This window comes from Passer domesticus, chromosome 11 (assembly GCF_036417665.1).
Source record: "Passer domesticus isolate bPasDom1 chromosome 11, bPasDom1.hap1, whole genome shotgun sequence".
NCBI classification, from domain to species: domain Eukaryota; kingdom Metazoa; phylum Chordata; class Aves; order Passeriformes; family Passeridae; genus Passer; species Passer domesticus.
The window spans coordinates 21,060,351-21,074,468 of NC_087484.1; the positions used below are offsets into that span (position 1 = coordinate 21,060,351).

General features: G+C 52.5%; 1 protein-coding gene across 3 annotated transcripts; it reads left to right on the forward strand.

Moving 5' to 3' along the window:
• The first annotated feature begins 2,259 nt into the window (after positions 1–2,259).
• On the forward strand, positions 2,260–9,791 carry LOC135309564 (pituitary tumor-transforming gene 1 protein-interacting protein-like). 3 transcript variants are annotated; one of them, XM_064435665.1, is made up of 5 exons: positions 2,260–5,757; positions 8,271–8,376; positions 8,480–8,545; positions 8,927–8,973; positions 9,724–9,791. In XM_064435665.1, exons 1-5 carry the CDS (start codon positions 5,679–5,681, stop codon positions 9,789–9,791), a joined length of 366 nt encoding a protein of 121 aa, XP_064291735.1. In that variant the 5' UTR covers positions 2,260–5,678. The 3 variants fall into 3 exon arrangements, 1 of the variants encoding a protein (XP_064291735.1); XR_010369793.1 differs by lacking the exon at positions 9,724–9,791 and having other exon boundaries at positions 2,260–6,144; positions 8,480–9,105; XR_010369792.1 differs by lacking the exon at positions 9,724–9,791 and having other exon boundaries at positions 2,260–6,144; positions 8,271–9,105.
• The last annotated feature ends 4,327 nt before the right edge of the window (positions 9,792–14,118 follow it).

Here is a 14,118-nt window from a genome sequence, read left to right on the forward strand (position 1 = left end):
TTATTCCAAGTGGTGGTGTCAGTGTGTAGTGCTACAATGGTATTTCCAGGAAAATACCAGGTATATTTCAGGTATATTTCAGGAAAAGTGGTGGAAGAAGCAAACAATTCAACAGATCCTATGCTGTATGCCAGAGCTGCTGTATTTGAAGGGGGAAATGCTCACTGGGGCTGATAAATGGTCAGTGTTATAAATATGGTTAGTAATTCGTGGGAATAAAAGATATATCAATATATATATGTATAAAATGAACTACTGGTGTACAAGGCGGGGGAGAGATTCTTCCCCAGGATGGTGAAACCGTGGCAGATGGACAGAGAGGCACCACCACATTTACATGTGAAGGAAACTCTGCTGCACAGGAGATGGGCATTCACAAGGACCTGCACCCAGTGACCCCAAGCGATGATGGCCCAGACAAGACACCTATCTGAGAGGACCAGGGCCATCAACGCCTTCCATCTGAATGCCGGATTCCGGGAATCAGGGAAGTGTATTATTCTATTCCCGGACGGAGGCTTTGTGCAGCCTCTGCCGCGGGCGAAATAAACCGTATAAGAACTGCTGCCTTGGAGCAGCCAGTGTGGACGGGGAGGAATTGGCGCTAGCGAGGCCAATCTCACGTTCACCCACGTCACCTCCCAGGGGCGGCTGTCCGATTGATTGGTGGCTGTCGAGACTGTGTTACGGTCGTGAAATAATTTTTATTTTTTATATTTTTATTAAAATTGGCTATTTTTCATTTTTCATCTATAACAATCAGACATTTCTCATGAGTTTGGAGAAAGCAGGAGGCTTGGGGGAGGCAGAACTTTGCAAATAAGCTCTGCCCTGAGAGGAGGTGATTTTAACTGTTGATACTGGTTTTTAAGTAGAGTATGAAGCTGAGAGAGAGGCTGATCATCAGCAGTGTAGCCCAGGCGTCAGTACTGGGACCGGTCATCTTCCTTCTTGATAGTGGTCTGAATAACGGGGCCCAGAGCACCCTCAGCAAGTTTGCTGAATTTCCTACAGTGGGAAGAGCTGCTGAGACACCAGCGGGTGACTCTGCACCCACAAGGGCCTCAACAAGCTGGAGAAATGGGCTGATGGAACCTCCTGAAGCTCAACCAAGGGCCGAGCAGAGTGCTCCTGCTGAGGAGGTGCAGCCCCAGCACACGCCATGGAAGGCAGCTCTGCAGAGCAGGATCTCTGCAGGTCCTGGTGGGTGTGACTGGCAGAGAAGGGAAGGGATCTGGGCAAACGCTGAGGGGTGCAGCCCACCGCCAGGTGGGTTTTGTGCCATAGAATCTCTGTGGGTGGGGGGGCTCCTGGGTGTGTCCCTCAGAAAGAACCCTGTGTTGTCACCACTCATGACCATTATGACACACTTGCGTTACTATAACCACCAGCGTTGGGTAGTGCCGGAGCACTCACATTGTGACCCAGAGCAGCTGAGGAGCTTCCACTGCTGCCAGCATCTGAGGAGCCTGTGTGCTACCAGTGTCTGTGGATCTTCCGAGTGCTGTCAGTGACCCAGGAACCTGAGCACTGCCAGTGACCGAGGAGCCTCTGAGTGACTCCAGTAAGTGAAGACAACCCTCGGAGTTCTGCCAGTGAGTGAAGAGGAGCCTCTTAGTCCTAGTGACTGAGGAACCTCTGAGTGCTGTCAGTGACTGAGGAGCCTCCGAGTGCTCCCAGTGACTGAGAAACCTCTGAATTCCAGAAGTGGGAGCCCAGCCTTCGAGTCCTGCCAGCGGCTGAGAGCAGCCAAGCCCAGGAGCAGCAATGGCCGAGGTGGGACAGGAGCCATCAGCACCACGAGCCGTGGGTGTCTGCCGCATCTGCGTGGATTTCCTGCGCAACCCCGCTGCTGCCGTGGAGCCCTGCGGGCACGTGTTCTGCCACGCCTGCATCCAGCCCCAGGCTGCCACCGACGCCGCCGCCACCTGCCCCACCTGCCAAGGGCCCATCGGCAGCATCCGCGTGCTGGAGGGCCAGGACAACCCAGCCCCGGTGGCCCCGCGTCGCCCCCGCCGCCGCCTCCATCCCTTCGTGGCGCGGTGGCGCCAGCGGCAGCAGCAGGAGGCGCAGGAGGATGCGGCTCCTGGAGGTGGCCGGCGCCGAAGACGTGCTGATGGCGACAGGGCACCGAGCCCTGTGCCCCGCCAGCGTCCCCGCAGAGAGCAGGATGACCTGCGAAGAAACGGGCTGGGACAGCGGCCACCGAGGGGAATTGCAGCGCTGGCCGCAGGGGACAACCAACACCGTCCCGCTGCCATCTGATGTGATGTGGACCCTCCACGGCCCGTCTGAGCTGAAGACCAGCATGCTGAGACGGGCCTCGTCTAGTTTCTTCTACACGTTTGGGCAGACGTCAAGACTGGGAGAGTAGGAGCTGTTGGAGGGAAACCATATAGTTGTAGAAACTTGGGGAGAGGATAGGATATTGATATTAGGATATTAGTATATTAGGATATTAGGATATTAGGATAATAGGATATTAGGTTATTATGATACTAGGATATTAGGATATTAGGAGACTAGGACATTAGGATATTAGGATATTAGGATACTAGGATATTAGGATATTAGGATATTAGGATACTAGGATATTAGGATATTAGGACATTAGGACATAAGGACATTAGAACATATAGGACAAAAGGACATTAGGACATAAGGACATTAGCACATTAGGACATCAGGATATTAGGATGTTAGGATATTAGGATATTAGCTATGAAATAAAGTTTTTTATTCCGTTTGAAACATTGGAAAGCAGTCATTCTTTATCCGCGTCGGACACATGGAAGAGTATCTCCTTTAATGTGATGTGTGTGGTGAGAGTTCACAACAGGGTACTTATTCCATGCTGATCATACATATTCATTACAAGGTACCTCCTAGCTAATTCACAAACACCACTTTCCTAGAACTAATTTGCATGCATTCGCCTTTTACTGGAATTACTTTTTTGGTCCTGGAGGTCATCTAAAGGGGTGTCTGGTGGTCATATTCACTGAAGGCTTCAGTATTACTGGTGACCTTACTTTGAACTTTTTCTTTGGGCATGCACTGTTGGTTTTAGTTATGTAGCTCACAAAAAACCCCTCTCTAGTCCTCTGTCTGTTTCTCCACTGGTTCCAGCTACATTTATCCTCCTTTGTGCATACCTTTACATCCTTCTATCTTTTTTCTAGTTAGTCCCAAAGCTTTATTCAGCAACTTCAGGGGAACTGAAAATTTCTAGTCTCTGTGTTATTTTTCAAGTCTCCCCTTTTCTTGAGACTGTCTCTTTTAGACAATCTCAATACTTCATTTTCCAGCACGAAGTGCTGCAACAACCATAACAGTTTGTCCTGTGTCCAGGTTCAGACCTTATCCACTCCCCTGCCCAGCTGGATGCATCCTGTGGGGATGCCTTCATCCATGGTGGCTCTGGTCCTGTGGCATCCATGGTGGCTCTGCTCCTGGGAGCCACCTGTGTCTGTAAACTGGGGTCTTCCTCCGCCAGATGGGGGTGGAAACAGGTTCTGAACATCAGCACAGATTTTGGCTGCAGTGCTGCTGCATTGCCTGGACTGTGTCCTGCTGAAGGAGGATTTGGATGAACTGGCTGGGGTAGGGTACAGCCCTCGTGTGCAGCAGGAGGCCTCCTGCAGGATCTGTGGCTCTGTGTGTCCCTGTGTGCTCCTCTGCTTCTCCTGGCAGCAGCTTCTGTGTCTGGGGCTTGTTTGCTTGAGCTGCTCCATATCTGGTGCTACAGGACTGTATCACCCAGCCACTGCTTGCCCTCATCCTCATAGGGTCCCTCCAGACCGACTCTAGCTGTGTGCCCTGGCTGCCCTACTGCCACAGCAGATTCTCAGGCTTTTAGGGAAATAAAACCCAAGAGAGGAACTCGCAGCTTAGGGCTTTGTCAGCAGAGCAAGGCAGAACTTGCCTTGCATTTGGGCTTCCCACCATGACATGGAGCATGTGCTGAAGCTGGTGGCTCTTGCAGCAGCAGCATGCACTGCTGCTGGCCCAGTGGTGGGTAGGAGCAGGCTTGGAGGAGCCCAGAGTTTTAAACCACTGAAGCTCTTCAAAGTCCTGAGGTGTCTTGTTTTCTTCCTGCAGATTGTCGCCAGTATACGAACAGGAGCTGTGAAGAATGCCTGAAAAATGTCACTGTGAGTAGCAGCAGTGAGGCTCCCAGCCTCTCACCATGCTGAAAAAGTTTCCTTCCTGGAAGCAGGGCTGGTCCCCTGCCCTTGTCCCAGACATGCTGCAAATTCCACCCACCTATGAGGGTGAGAGGGCAATCCCTCTCTGGTGCTCTGGAAGGAGGTTGCTAGAAACTGGGTGGGTTTTGTTGTGTGCTTTTTGATTAGAGTAATGGAATTGCTGAGCTGCTTCCTGATGGATGGACGATGTGCTTGGAGAAGGGACTGAGTGGGCTGGGCTGGCTGGTCAAGTTCCCCTCCAGCAGCTGGGCCGTGGCACTGGCTGGGTGCAGGATGTGTGCTGGTGTCCTGCCAGTCCCTGCTGCCTTATCACAGATGTGGGAATCCATGGGATTAGAGGATTTTAGAAAAGGTGGGAAAAAGAAAGGCCGCAGAGACAGTAAGGATAGTGAAATGCTTAAGCAGCAGAAAAGAGATATCAGCAGTAGCGAAGACATGAGAAATAGAACAATAAAGCTATGTAGTTTAGCTTTCAAAGTTGCAAAAAAGTATATTTTAGTAAATATTTAGAAGGTGAAATATGAATAGGGCTCTGTGCTTTGTCTTTTGTAAACGAACCATTGTATGAGAGAAAAAGTTGCTATTGTTTTAACCAAAGCTACGTGTGCTTCATGTGGTTGGATAGAACGACTGTCAATATGCTTTTGCTCTATGTAATTGGCTGAAACTAGGTCTGAAACTATCTTATAATATGTTGTAACATTAAGTTTCCTTGGCCTTCTGTCTGGATAGCGAGCTGCTCGCATCGATCCATTGCCATAGCCATGTAATGAGACTGATGCTTCTTAAATAAACAGCTCACGACGCTGTTCAGGTGTGGTCCCGTTCCGTTCGTGTCTGTAAATAGTTGCCGGCGTCAACAGATATCAGCAAACTTGAACTTGAGTCAGATCTTGCAGCTGATGTAGCCAGAACCAGTTTGACCAAACCCCTACTGAATGCTGGGGTTGGGGATTGGAGCCACCAGGAGAGGAGCATGCAAAGCTCCGCAGATGGTCTGTAGTGGCTGGGCACATGCACACCTCTCCTGCTCATCAGCTTTGTGTGTGTAGAGCGCTTTGTCTCAAAGGCTTTCTTCTTATCTCAAAAATAAACGTAAAGGATTTGTGTTATTAATGGTGGGATTCTTAAGGCTGTCCTGGGCAGGGTCAGTAGTTGGCTCGATGATCCTTATCAGTCCCTTCCAGCTCAGGACAGTCTACAATTCTAAGCCAGGAGAAGGATTCTCAGCATCTTTACTTGCTCTAGAGCTCTGCACTCCCCTCTCCTGCCTGTCCTGGTGTGATCTGTGCTCACACAGCTCTTACTCCTGAGCGCCCTGTTGCTGCTGGGTGCTGTCTCGTGAGCCAGCAGAGGTGGCCCTGTGCTGTGGCTGCCAAGCAAAGCGAGGGTCGCTGTCAGTGCAGCAGTAACGCTGTGCTGCCTGCTCCTGTGTCCTAGTGCCTGTGGTGTGCCAGCAGCAGGAGGTGCATGGAGTACCCCGTCCGAAGAATCCTCCCGCCGGCCGACCTGTGCGAGCTCCGCTCGGCGCGCTGGGGAGTCTGCTGGGGTGAGTGCCAGCCTGGCTGGTGGCTGTGACAGTGCTTGCTGCTGTGGGAGGTTCCCCTGCCTCCCAGCTCTCTGCCAGTGTAGCAGTGACAGGCTGAAGGCAGTCAAGGTTCTGCAAACTTCCTGAAGCGTGGGCGGGGAAGCAGAGTATGAGCAGTTCCCTGCCTTCTGGCAAGTAGGACCTGTGAGGATTTAGCTACTCCAAAATACATCCCTTATGCTTTGGTGTGATGGAGGCTCCAGACATGGCTAGCGCCTGGGAACAGGAGTGGCAGGTTCTCTGTGGGCCTGGGCAGCCCTCCTGGTGTCTGAATCCCAGATCTCTCCTCTGCAGCTGTCAGGTCACTCTGTGCACTGCTTCTGGTTCTTCACGTGGCTGCTGTCCCAGGTGGGCTCCTGGAACCAGAGGTGTGATGACTTCTCTGGGAACCTGTGTGTGCTTCTAGAGCTGAGTGTACTGTGGTCCTGCTCAGCTCTTACCCACCTGAGAAAAAACCTCTTCTAAAACTACCCCTGCACATGCAGTTCTCCTCTGGGAGCTTTCTCTGGTGGGCAGCTGCCTCTCCTCCCTGCTGCTCTGTTTTCTGAAGGATTTCTGGAGAGATTGGTGCCTTGTTTAGACCAAGCTTAGTGCATGTTCATGCACAGACAGGAGCCAGCGTTTGGGGGGTGGAGAAGGGAGGAAGCAAGCTGGGACCTGGTTGCACTCACCCACCCCCTTGATGAGGAGCCTGGAGCTGAATTGCCGTTGCCTGTTATCTTTTGTGCTTGAGGCTGGGCTCTGTCTGCCCACAAGAGTTCATACTGCTCTTATGCTTGTGGAGGAAGAATCTCCTCTTTGTGAGCCCTGTGGTATGCTTTTCTGAAACTTCTGTAAGACCTTGAAGTGCTAGTTTTGATGTGAGTAGCTTCGAAGATCACATTCCTTAGCTTGCAAAACTCGCTATAGAGAAGATTAGTCCTGTGGGAGATTAGCTCTTATGTGATTCTGCATTTTTGGTGTGTGTGACTTAGCCTCTGTCATCAGCTGGAGGAGTGCCTGGTGCTCTGCCTCAGACCTCTCTGTGTGGGAAGGGGGGAGCTGAACCCCAGGCTCATCCTGAAACCCCAAAAGGGTTTCAGAAGCACTGACACTGCTGGAGTCAGCTCAGGCTGGAGTACCTAAAAGAGGATCTCTTTAGAACAGATAAAAGGAAGAAGTTTCTTACAATAAGGGTGATGAGACAGTGGCACAGGTTGCCCAGAGAGGTGCTGAATGCCCCATCCCTGGAAACGTTCAAGGTCAGGCTGGATAGGACTGTGAGCAGCCTGGTCTAGAGAAAGATGGAGTTGGACTAAATGACCTTCAAGTGCTCTGTGCAGGTTCAGGTGCTCTGAGATTTCTGTAGCCTGGCTGTCGTGTGCAAAGCGGCTCCTAAACAAATATTTCCACAGGCACAATTCTGTGAACAGCCTGAACCACACTTGGGAGAACCTCCTTTTTGTTGTTGCCTGAAATCCTTGGCATGTAGATGTGTCAGTTTTGGCTGGTGTCTCTACTGCCATTACTGCAGGAGCTGAGTGGGATGAGCAGGGACCAGGGCTCACGGCTGCTGCCTCGCCATGCTCCAGCAGGCTTTGTTCTGTGTGTGGGCAAGCAGAGCCCCCCAGCCCTGGGGAGACGTGGCAGTCAGGTGCAGGAAGCAGGACTTGGCCCTCAGCTGCCTGAGCAGCACTGCTGGCCCCAACCTGACAGATTTTTTTTCAGTTTATCTCTTGCCCAAGGACTTCAGATGCCGCTAAGTGCTCATCTCATCAGAGATGTCTTCTGAGGCTGGCTCCCATGGACAGTAATTCCTCCCTGTCAGAGATGATTCCTTAGCCCTGAAGCCTTCAGTTGTTGGGTTTTTTCCCTCAATTTTTACCTGGATTAGTGATTAAGATAGCTTTGCTCCTGTTTCTGCCAGAGGAGTTTGACCTGAGTGCGTTTCTCCCTGCCAGTAACTGAGCGCTCCTGTTAGCAGGGACATGTGCTCAGCTGGTGTTTATTTGTGGGTACCAACACTTGTTATGTCTACATAGGTTTATCTACATTGTTATCCACAGCTAACAATGTCCATTTGCTTTCCCAGGTGGCTGCACATCTCCAGCCCAGTGACTGAAGCTGCTGGTGACAGTAGCTGTATGTTCATAAACAAGATCAGAGAAAGTGGCTGTAGGATAAGAGGAAATGGCCTCAAATTGCACCAGAGGAGGTTTAGGTTGGATAGTAAGAAAAAGATTCTTCACTCAGAGGGCGGTCAGACAGTGGAACAGGCTGCCCAGGGCAGCGGTAGCATCCCTGGAAGCATTCAAAAAACACAGAGCTGTTGCACCTGGGGACATGTTTACTGGAAGACCTGGCAGTGCTGGGGGAACAGTTGGACTTGATGAATCATGAGTGCTTTCCCAACATTAATGATCCTGTGATCCTGTATTGTAACCCCAGACAGCTGTGTCTGTGTGAGCTAAACACGTTTTTGTCAAATCCTTCAGTGAACTTTGAAGCCCTGATCACTGCAATGTCCGTGGTGGGAGGAACACTTCTGATCATGTTGGGGGTCTGCTGCTGCTGCTGCTGTTGTAAGAAAAAGAGCAAAAAGTAAGTATTGGGGGGTGCCCTGATTGTGGAGCAGCTCAGATGCAGCCGTGTGCTGCTGCAGGACTGAGTGCTGAGTGCACTAAGGGGTTTTTCTGTCCACCAGGCCGGACAAGGATGATGAGAGAGCAGCCAGGGAGCGGGAGAAGAGGCGGGTGCGGCAGGAGGAGAGGTGAGTTTGTACCACAGGCCCTGAGGCTGCAGGATGATTTGGCTGCTGTCTGTGCCATCAAATGTGATGCCAGGAGGCACGTGGGGCTCAGCACATGCAGTCAGTGGCTGCTTCAGCCCTAGCTCACACACAAGCCTCATTAGGAGTGTCACGCCGGGGTGACTCGTGGATGTAGCATCACAAGTTTTGTGTATGCAGCTCCCTGAGGGCTGCTGATGTGTGGGCTCTGGTGGTCCCCAGAGACTCCCTGAGGTGGCAGGCTGAGCAAACCTGCCAGCCTGGAGCTCCCTTGTTTGGGAATAAGCAAGGAGCTCTGGCTCTTCTTGTTCCCTTTTGTACCACCAGTTACTGACTCATGGCTTTTTTGTTTGCCTCTCGCAGGAGAGCGGAGATGAAATCACGGCATGATGAAATCCGAAGAAAATACGGTACAGTGCTGACATGAGTGATTCAAACTAAGCTTTAGATGAAGCAGCCTCTGTAACTGTGCTCCTTGCCATGGTTACAGCTGTAGATGAGACCTGGCCAGCAGGGAAAATATGGTCCCTGCTTCTCTTGGCTCAGAGTAAGTGTAGAGATGCTGGGGTCATGGTGTGTGAGCCCATACAAGGGCTATTTTTCCTGGACAGGGAAGAGGAAGTGTATAATGTTCTCCAGAATGTGTTCTCCAAGCTTACCACGTGGGAGAAGTTGATGGAGCTTGACTAGAAGGTAGAAGCAGAAGCTGGCAGACACAGCACCATCATAATCCTGTTACCCTTCAGACACATCCCTCCAGTAATTCTGTGGTTAGCCAGCAGTCTGAGGTGTGGGGCCAGGTAGGAATCAGAATGCCCACAGCTGCAGGAGCACAGAGCAGGCACCAATCCCACCCCAATCCCTCTGCTCCTCTGTGCCAGCAGTGGTGTCTCAGTCCCCTGGGGATGGGAGTGCACAGCCTCCCTCCTGGGGCTGAACTGCCCCTCAGGTGAGTCCCACAGACCTGGGCCAGGTCTGGACCTGCCTGAGGAGAACATCAACTTGGAAATTGCGCTGTCCCTCCAGCCTGCCCACTGGGGCTGCCGGGGGCTCTGCCAGTGTCTGGCTGTGGAGCACTTGGGCTCATGCATGCTGCACTTGGTGGTCTCTGGCTGTGGAGGGGCTGTAGGGAAAACTAGAGACCTTTCCTCTGCCTGCAGCTGCTGCCCACTGCAGGTCCAGGTTAGGCAGGAGATTCCAGGGCCTCTGGATGGGCTGGATCCTTTAGGAAAGAAAGAGCAGGCAAAGCTGTGCCTGAAGGAGCTCTTGGTATGGGAAGCATCTGCCTGTGGAAGGGCTGTGCTCTGGGTCTGTCTTGCCATGTCAGAGTTGTCTTGCTGCAGCCTGACCCCAGAGTTTGCAATCTTGTCCTTTGTGGCTCTTCTTCAGAAGTGTTGAGCTGGGAAAGCATCAAACAGCATGGCACATGGCTTGTTGCTAGCCCAAAAGTCAGCCCCATACCCTGCCTTGCCATTTCCCAGTCTCGATGCAGGAGCAGGGAAGCAAGTCTAAGAACAGTTTTAATTTCATTTGGGTCTGGGCTCTTTGCTTGTAATCCAGTCTGACAGAAGGGCTGTGTAGAGGGGAGAGCTCTGGAAGATTAGGCAGGCTGCTTTACCTGGACTGTACAAGGGCTGCCTGGGAGAGGAGTTTGCCATCAGGTCAAGCTTCTCAATGGATGTCTCCTCTTGTGCAGAAGGGGAGAGTGAAACAGTGCTGACTGTGGGCCCTGCACAAGTAAGAGCAGGTGTTTTGGGAGAACTGCAGCTGGGAGGCTTGAGGATGCTCAAATGACAAAGAGTTATTTCCCAGGACTGGTTTTCTTGCTGGCTGTGACCACTGTGGGAGCTGCTGTCTGAACAAATCTCTTCTCTCTTCTAGGCCTGTTCAAGGAAGAGAACCCTTACGCAAAATTTGAGAATTAGCATCTCCAGACACACCCACCCACCCTGGTGAACAGTGCCTTCTGCAGAGCCACAAGTCTCCAGGCTTCCCCCCACCACCATGGTGCCACTTCAACTGCCACAGAAGATGACCCAAATCCTTGGTGACACCATTGTCCCCACTCCAGGTGCTTGGTCTGCCCAGACTTTGCTCTTGCCCTGCTGGTGCAAGAAACCATGGTGACAATACTGGAAGATGGGGCATTTTTTCCTCACTCACCCCAGGGTGGTTGTGGTGTCCAAAGCAATGCACATAACAGTCCTTGTCCCAGCCAAGGGCAAAAGCAACGTCACACATCTCCCTCACTCCTGCCTCACCAAGAACACTTCATGCACACAGAGCTAGCCTCTTCTGCTCTTCCTCCCCCTCTTTTTTTTTTTCTTTTAGTATATGCAAAAGCCAGCAAGAGTTTCCTGACGTAAGGGCTAGCAGGAGGCTTTGGCTGTCACTCCAGGTGCATGCACTTATCCCAGCACATTAGCAGTCCTCTCAAAGAGCACAAGTTTCTGGTGATCTGGTGCTTCCAGGAGGAAGGTCTTATGTGCACCTTCTCACTTGCAACTAATCTGGGGAAATGCCCCAACTCTCCTACCTCTCTGTGCCTTTCTAGAAAGGTGGTCTTGGGCTCAATGGCCACGTCTGTTAGCAATACTGTAAGTTTCAAGTGCATTTACAATATGCTGACTGTATATTAAACTGATTCAATTACTGTTCTGGTCTGAAAGAGTTTAATTCTCCTTCCACAGCAGGCACAGGTCGGGAGTAGTGGCTGATGGAGTTGTCACTGTTGTGTGGCTCTGACTCACTGGGGGTAGCTGGGGGAGGCAGAAGCAAGGCTGCCTCGGGCTCTTGCTGGCCTTGAAAGGAACAGTCTGTTCCCAGAGATGTTCAGGTGTTAGGAAGAGCTTGGGATGGAAGCAAGGCTGCTCTCTAAGGAAGGAGCTGGCTGTTCTGGCAAGAGTTGGGCCTTTTGTCCCCTGGCCTCTCCAGGAGAGAGCCCCTGTGTGCGTGGGTGGCCTGGGGGCTCAGGCTGCAGCCCGAGCAGTGTAAGGGCCTGGGTGGGAAGGGGATGGAGCTGCCTGCTCTGGAGCCTGCCCAGGCCCGGCCCTGCAGCAGCCGCAGCCCCGTGTGCAGGCCGGGCAGGGCTGGGAGAGTCTGGGCTGAGGAGAGCTGCCCGTGGCCTCCTGCCGGGGAGGCTCCCGTGGGCCGGGGTGAAGCTCTCCCTCTGCACGGCCGGGCTTGTGGAGCTCAGCACAGCGGCCCCAGCTGGGCTCGGGGAGCTGAGGCGCCGGGAGCCCTGCCTGCTGCCCCAGGGGCAGGGCTCGCGGGTGACTTTTAATCCAGATTGTCGCCGGCTACTGCCAGGAGAGGCTCGGGTGGGAGGAACACAGGGCCTGACTCTGCCGAGCTCTGGTGGTGGCTGCTCTCCCACCTTCTGTCCGGGCAGGGGCTGCGCCCCGGGGCTGCCGGGCAGGAGCCAGGGCGGTGCCGAGAGCGCCGTGTCCGGCTGTGCACGGCAGGGAGGTGATGATTCACAGATCCCGGCGTGGCTGGAATCCCTTGTGCGTGGAGGATGAACTGTGGAGCCCAGTGAAGAGAAGGGAAAGTGCTGAGAGGGGTCCTTCATGTGCTGGCCCAAAGGGCCCGTGGTGCCTCTGCCAGCCAAAGGCACAGGGAAAGCTGTGGGGCCTTTGCTTGAGAGCCAGCAAGGTCCAGGGACAGCTGGTGCCAAAGCCTTTTGAGCTGCCTTTCCCCTGCTGGGCTGCACCAGGCTCCAGTCCCCGTCCTGTCCTGGAACTGGGACCAGTAAATTCATTTTGGGTACCCTGAGTGCTCCCACTGGCCCTGCTCCTAGAGCTAAGGAGTGATGTCTGCAAACCTATCAGGGAACTGCAAGCAAGTTCCTCTTCCTGAGACCCCACTTGTGACTGGCTCTGTCCTCCTCTGCTGAGCCAGGGCAGCAGAGAGACCTGCTGGGAGCCAGGATGGATGGTGGATGGAATGTGGCCATGCCCTGGGAACTTGGAAAGAAGGGGTTAGTGAGATGTAACAGGGAGCTTGGCTTTGAGACTGAGATTTCTACAGCCCTGCACATAAAGGCCACAAAAAGCTGGCACTAGGCCAATTCCAACCATGTGATAGGAAAGGTGGGACAAACAGCCAGCACTCTGAGAGGCGAAATCCCAGGGGCAGACTGAGCTGTGAGCACAGGCTGCCCAGCTGCATGTGGATAACTGTGCTGGGGCGGCCTGCTGTCATCACAGCCTCTTCCATTCCCTTCACAGCAGGGCTATGGTGGCAGCAGCAGCTAGGCCCTGAAGTGCCTGCTGCTGGAGAGTCTGTGCCAAACAACCTGTCTCCTTGCAAAGGTCACAAATTATTCCAAGTGGTGGTGTCAGTGTGTAGTGCTACAATGGTATTTCCAGGAAAATACCAGGTATATTTCAGGTATATTTCAGGAAAAGTGGTGGAAGAAGCAAACAATTCAACAGATCCTATGCTGTATGCCAGAGCTGCTGTATTTGAAGGGGGAAATGCTCACTGGGGCTGATAAATGGTCAGTGTTATAAATATGGTTAGTAATTCGTGGGAATAAAAGATATATCAATATATATATGTATAAAATGAACTACTGGTGTACAAGGCGGGGGAGAGATTCTTCCCCAGGATGGTGAAACCGTGGCAGATGGACAGAGAGGCACCACCACATTTACATGTGAAGGAAACTCTGCTGCACAGGAGATGGGCATTCACAAGGACCTGCACCCAGTGACCCCAAGCGATGATGGCCCAGACAAGACACCTATCTGAGAGGACCAGGGCCATCAACACCTTCCATCTGAATGCCGGATTCCGGGAATCAGGGAAGTGTATTATTCTATTCCCGGACGGAGGCTTTGTGCAGCCTCTGCCGCGGGCGAAATAAACCGTATAAGAACTGCTGCCTTGGAGCAGCCAGTGTGGACGGGGAGGAATTGGCGCTAGCGAGGCCAATCTCACGTTCACCCACGTCACCTCCCAGGGGCGGCTGTCCGATTGATTGGTGGCTGTCGAGACTGTGTTACGGTCGTGAAATAATTTTTATTTTTTATATTTTTATTAAAATTGGCTATTTTTCATTTTTCATCTATAACAATCAGACATTTCTCATGAGTTTGGAGAAAGCAGGAGGCTTGGGGGAGGCAGAACTTTGCAAATAAGCTCTGCCCTGAGAGGAGGTGATTTTAACTGTTGATACTGGTTTTTAAGTAGAGTATGAAGCTGAGAGAGAGGCTGATCATCAGCAGTGTAGCCCAGGCGTCAGTACTGGGACCGGTCATCTTCCTTCTTGATAGTGGTCTGAATAACGGGGCCCAGAGCACCCTCAGCAAGTTTGCTGAATTTCCTACAGTGGGAAGAGTTGCTGAGACACCAGCGGGTGACTCTGCACCCACAAGGGCCTCAACAAGCTGGAGAAATGGGCTGATGGAACCTCCTGAAGCTCAACCAAGGGCCGAGCAGAGTGCTCCTGCTGAGGAGGTGCAGCCCCAGCACACGCCATGGAAGGCAGCTCTGCAGAGCAGGATCTCTGCAGGTCCTGGTGGGTGTGACTGGCAGAGAAGGGAAGGGAT

Bases quoted from the DNA above. Each gene is read 5' to 3' on its own strand.
- LOC135309564 (XM_064435665.1), top strand. From the start codon at position 5,679: ATGGAGTACCCCGTCCGAAGAATCCTCCCGCCGGCCGACCTGTGCGAG. The intron at 5,758-8,270 runs GTGAGTGCCAGC...CAAATCCTTCAG, and splicing joins GCGCTGGGGAGTCTGCTGGG to TGAACTTTGAAGCCCTGATC. The intron at 8,546-8,926 runs GTGAGTTTGTAC...TGCCTCTCGCAG, and splicing joins CGGGTGCGGCAGGAGGAGAG to GAGAGCGGAGATGAAATCAC.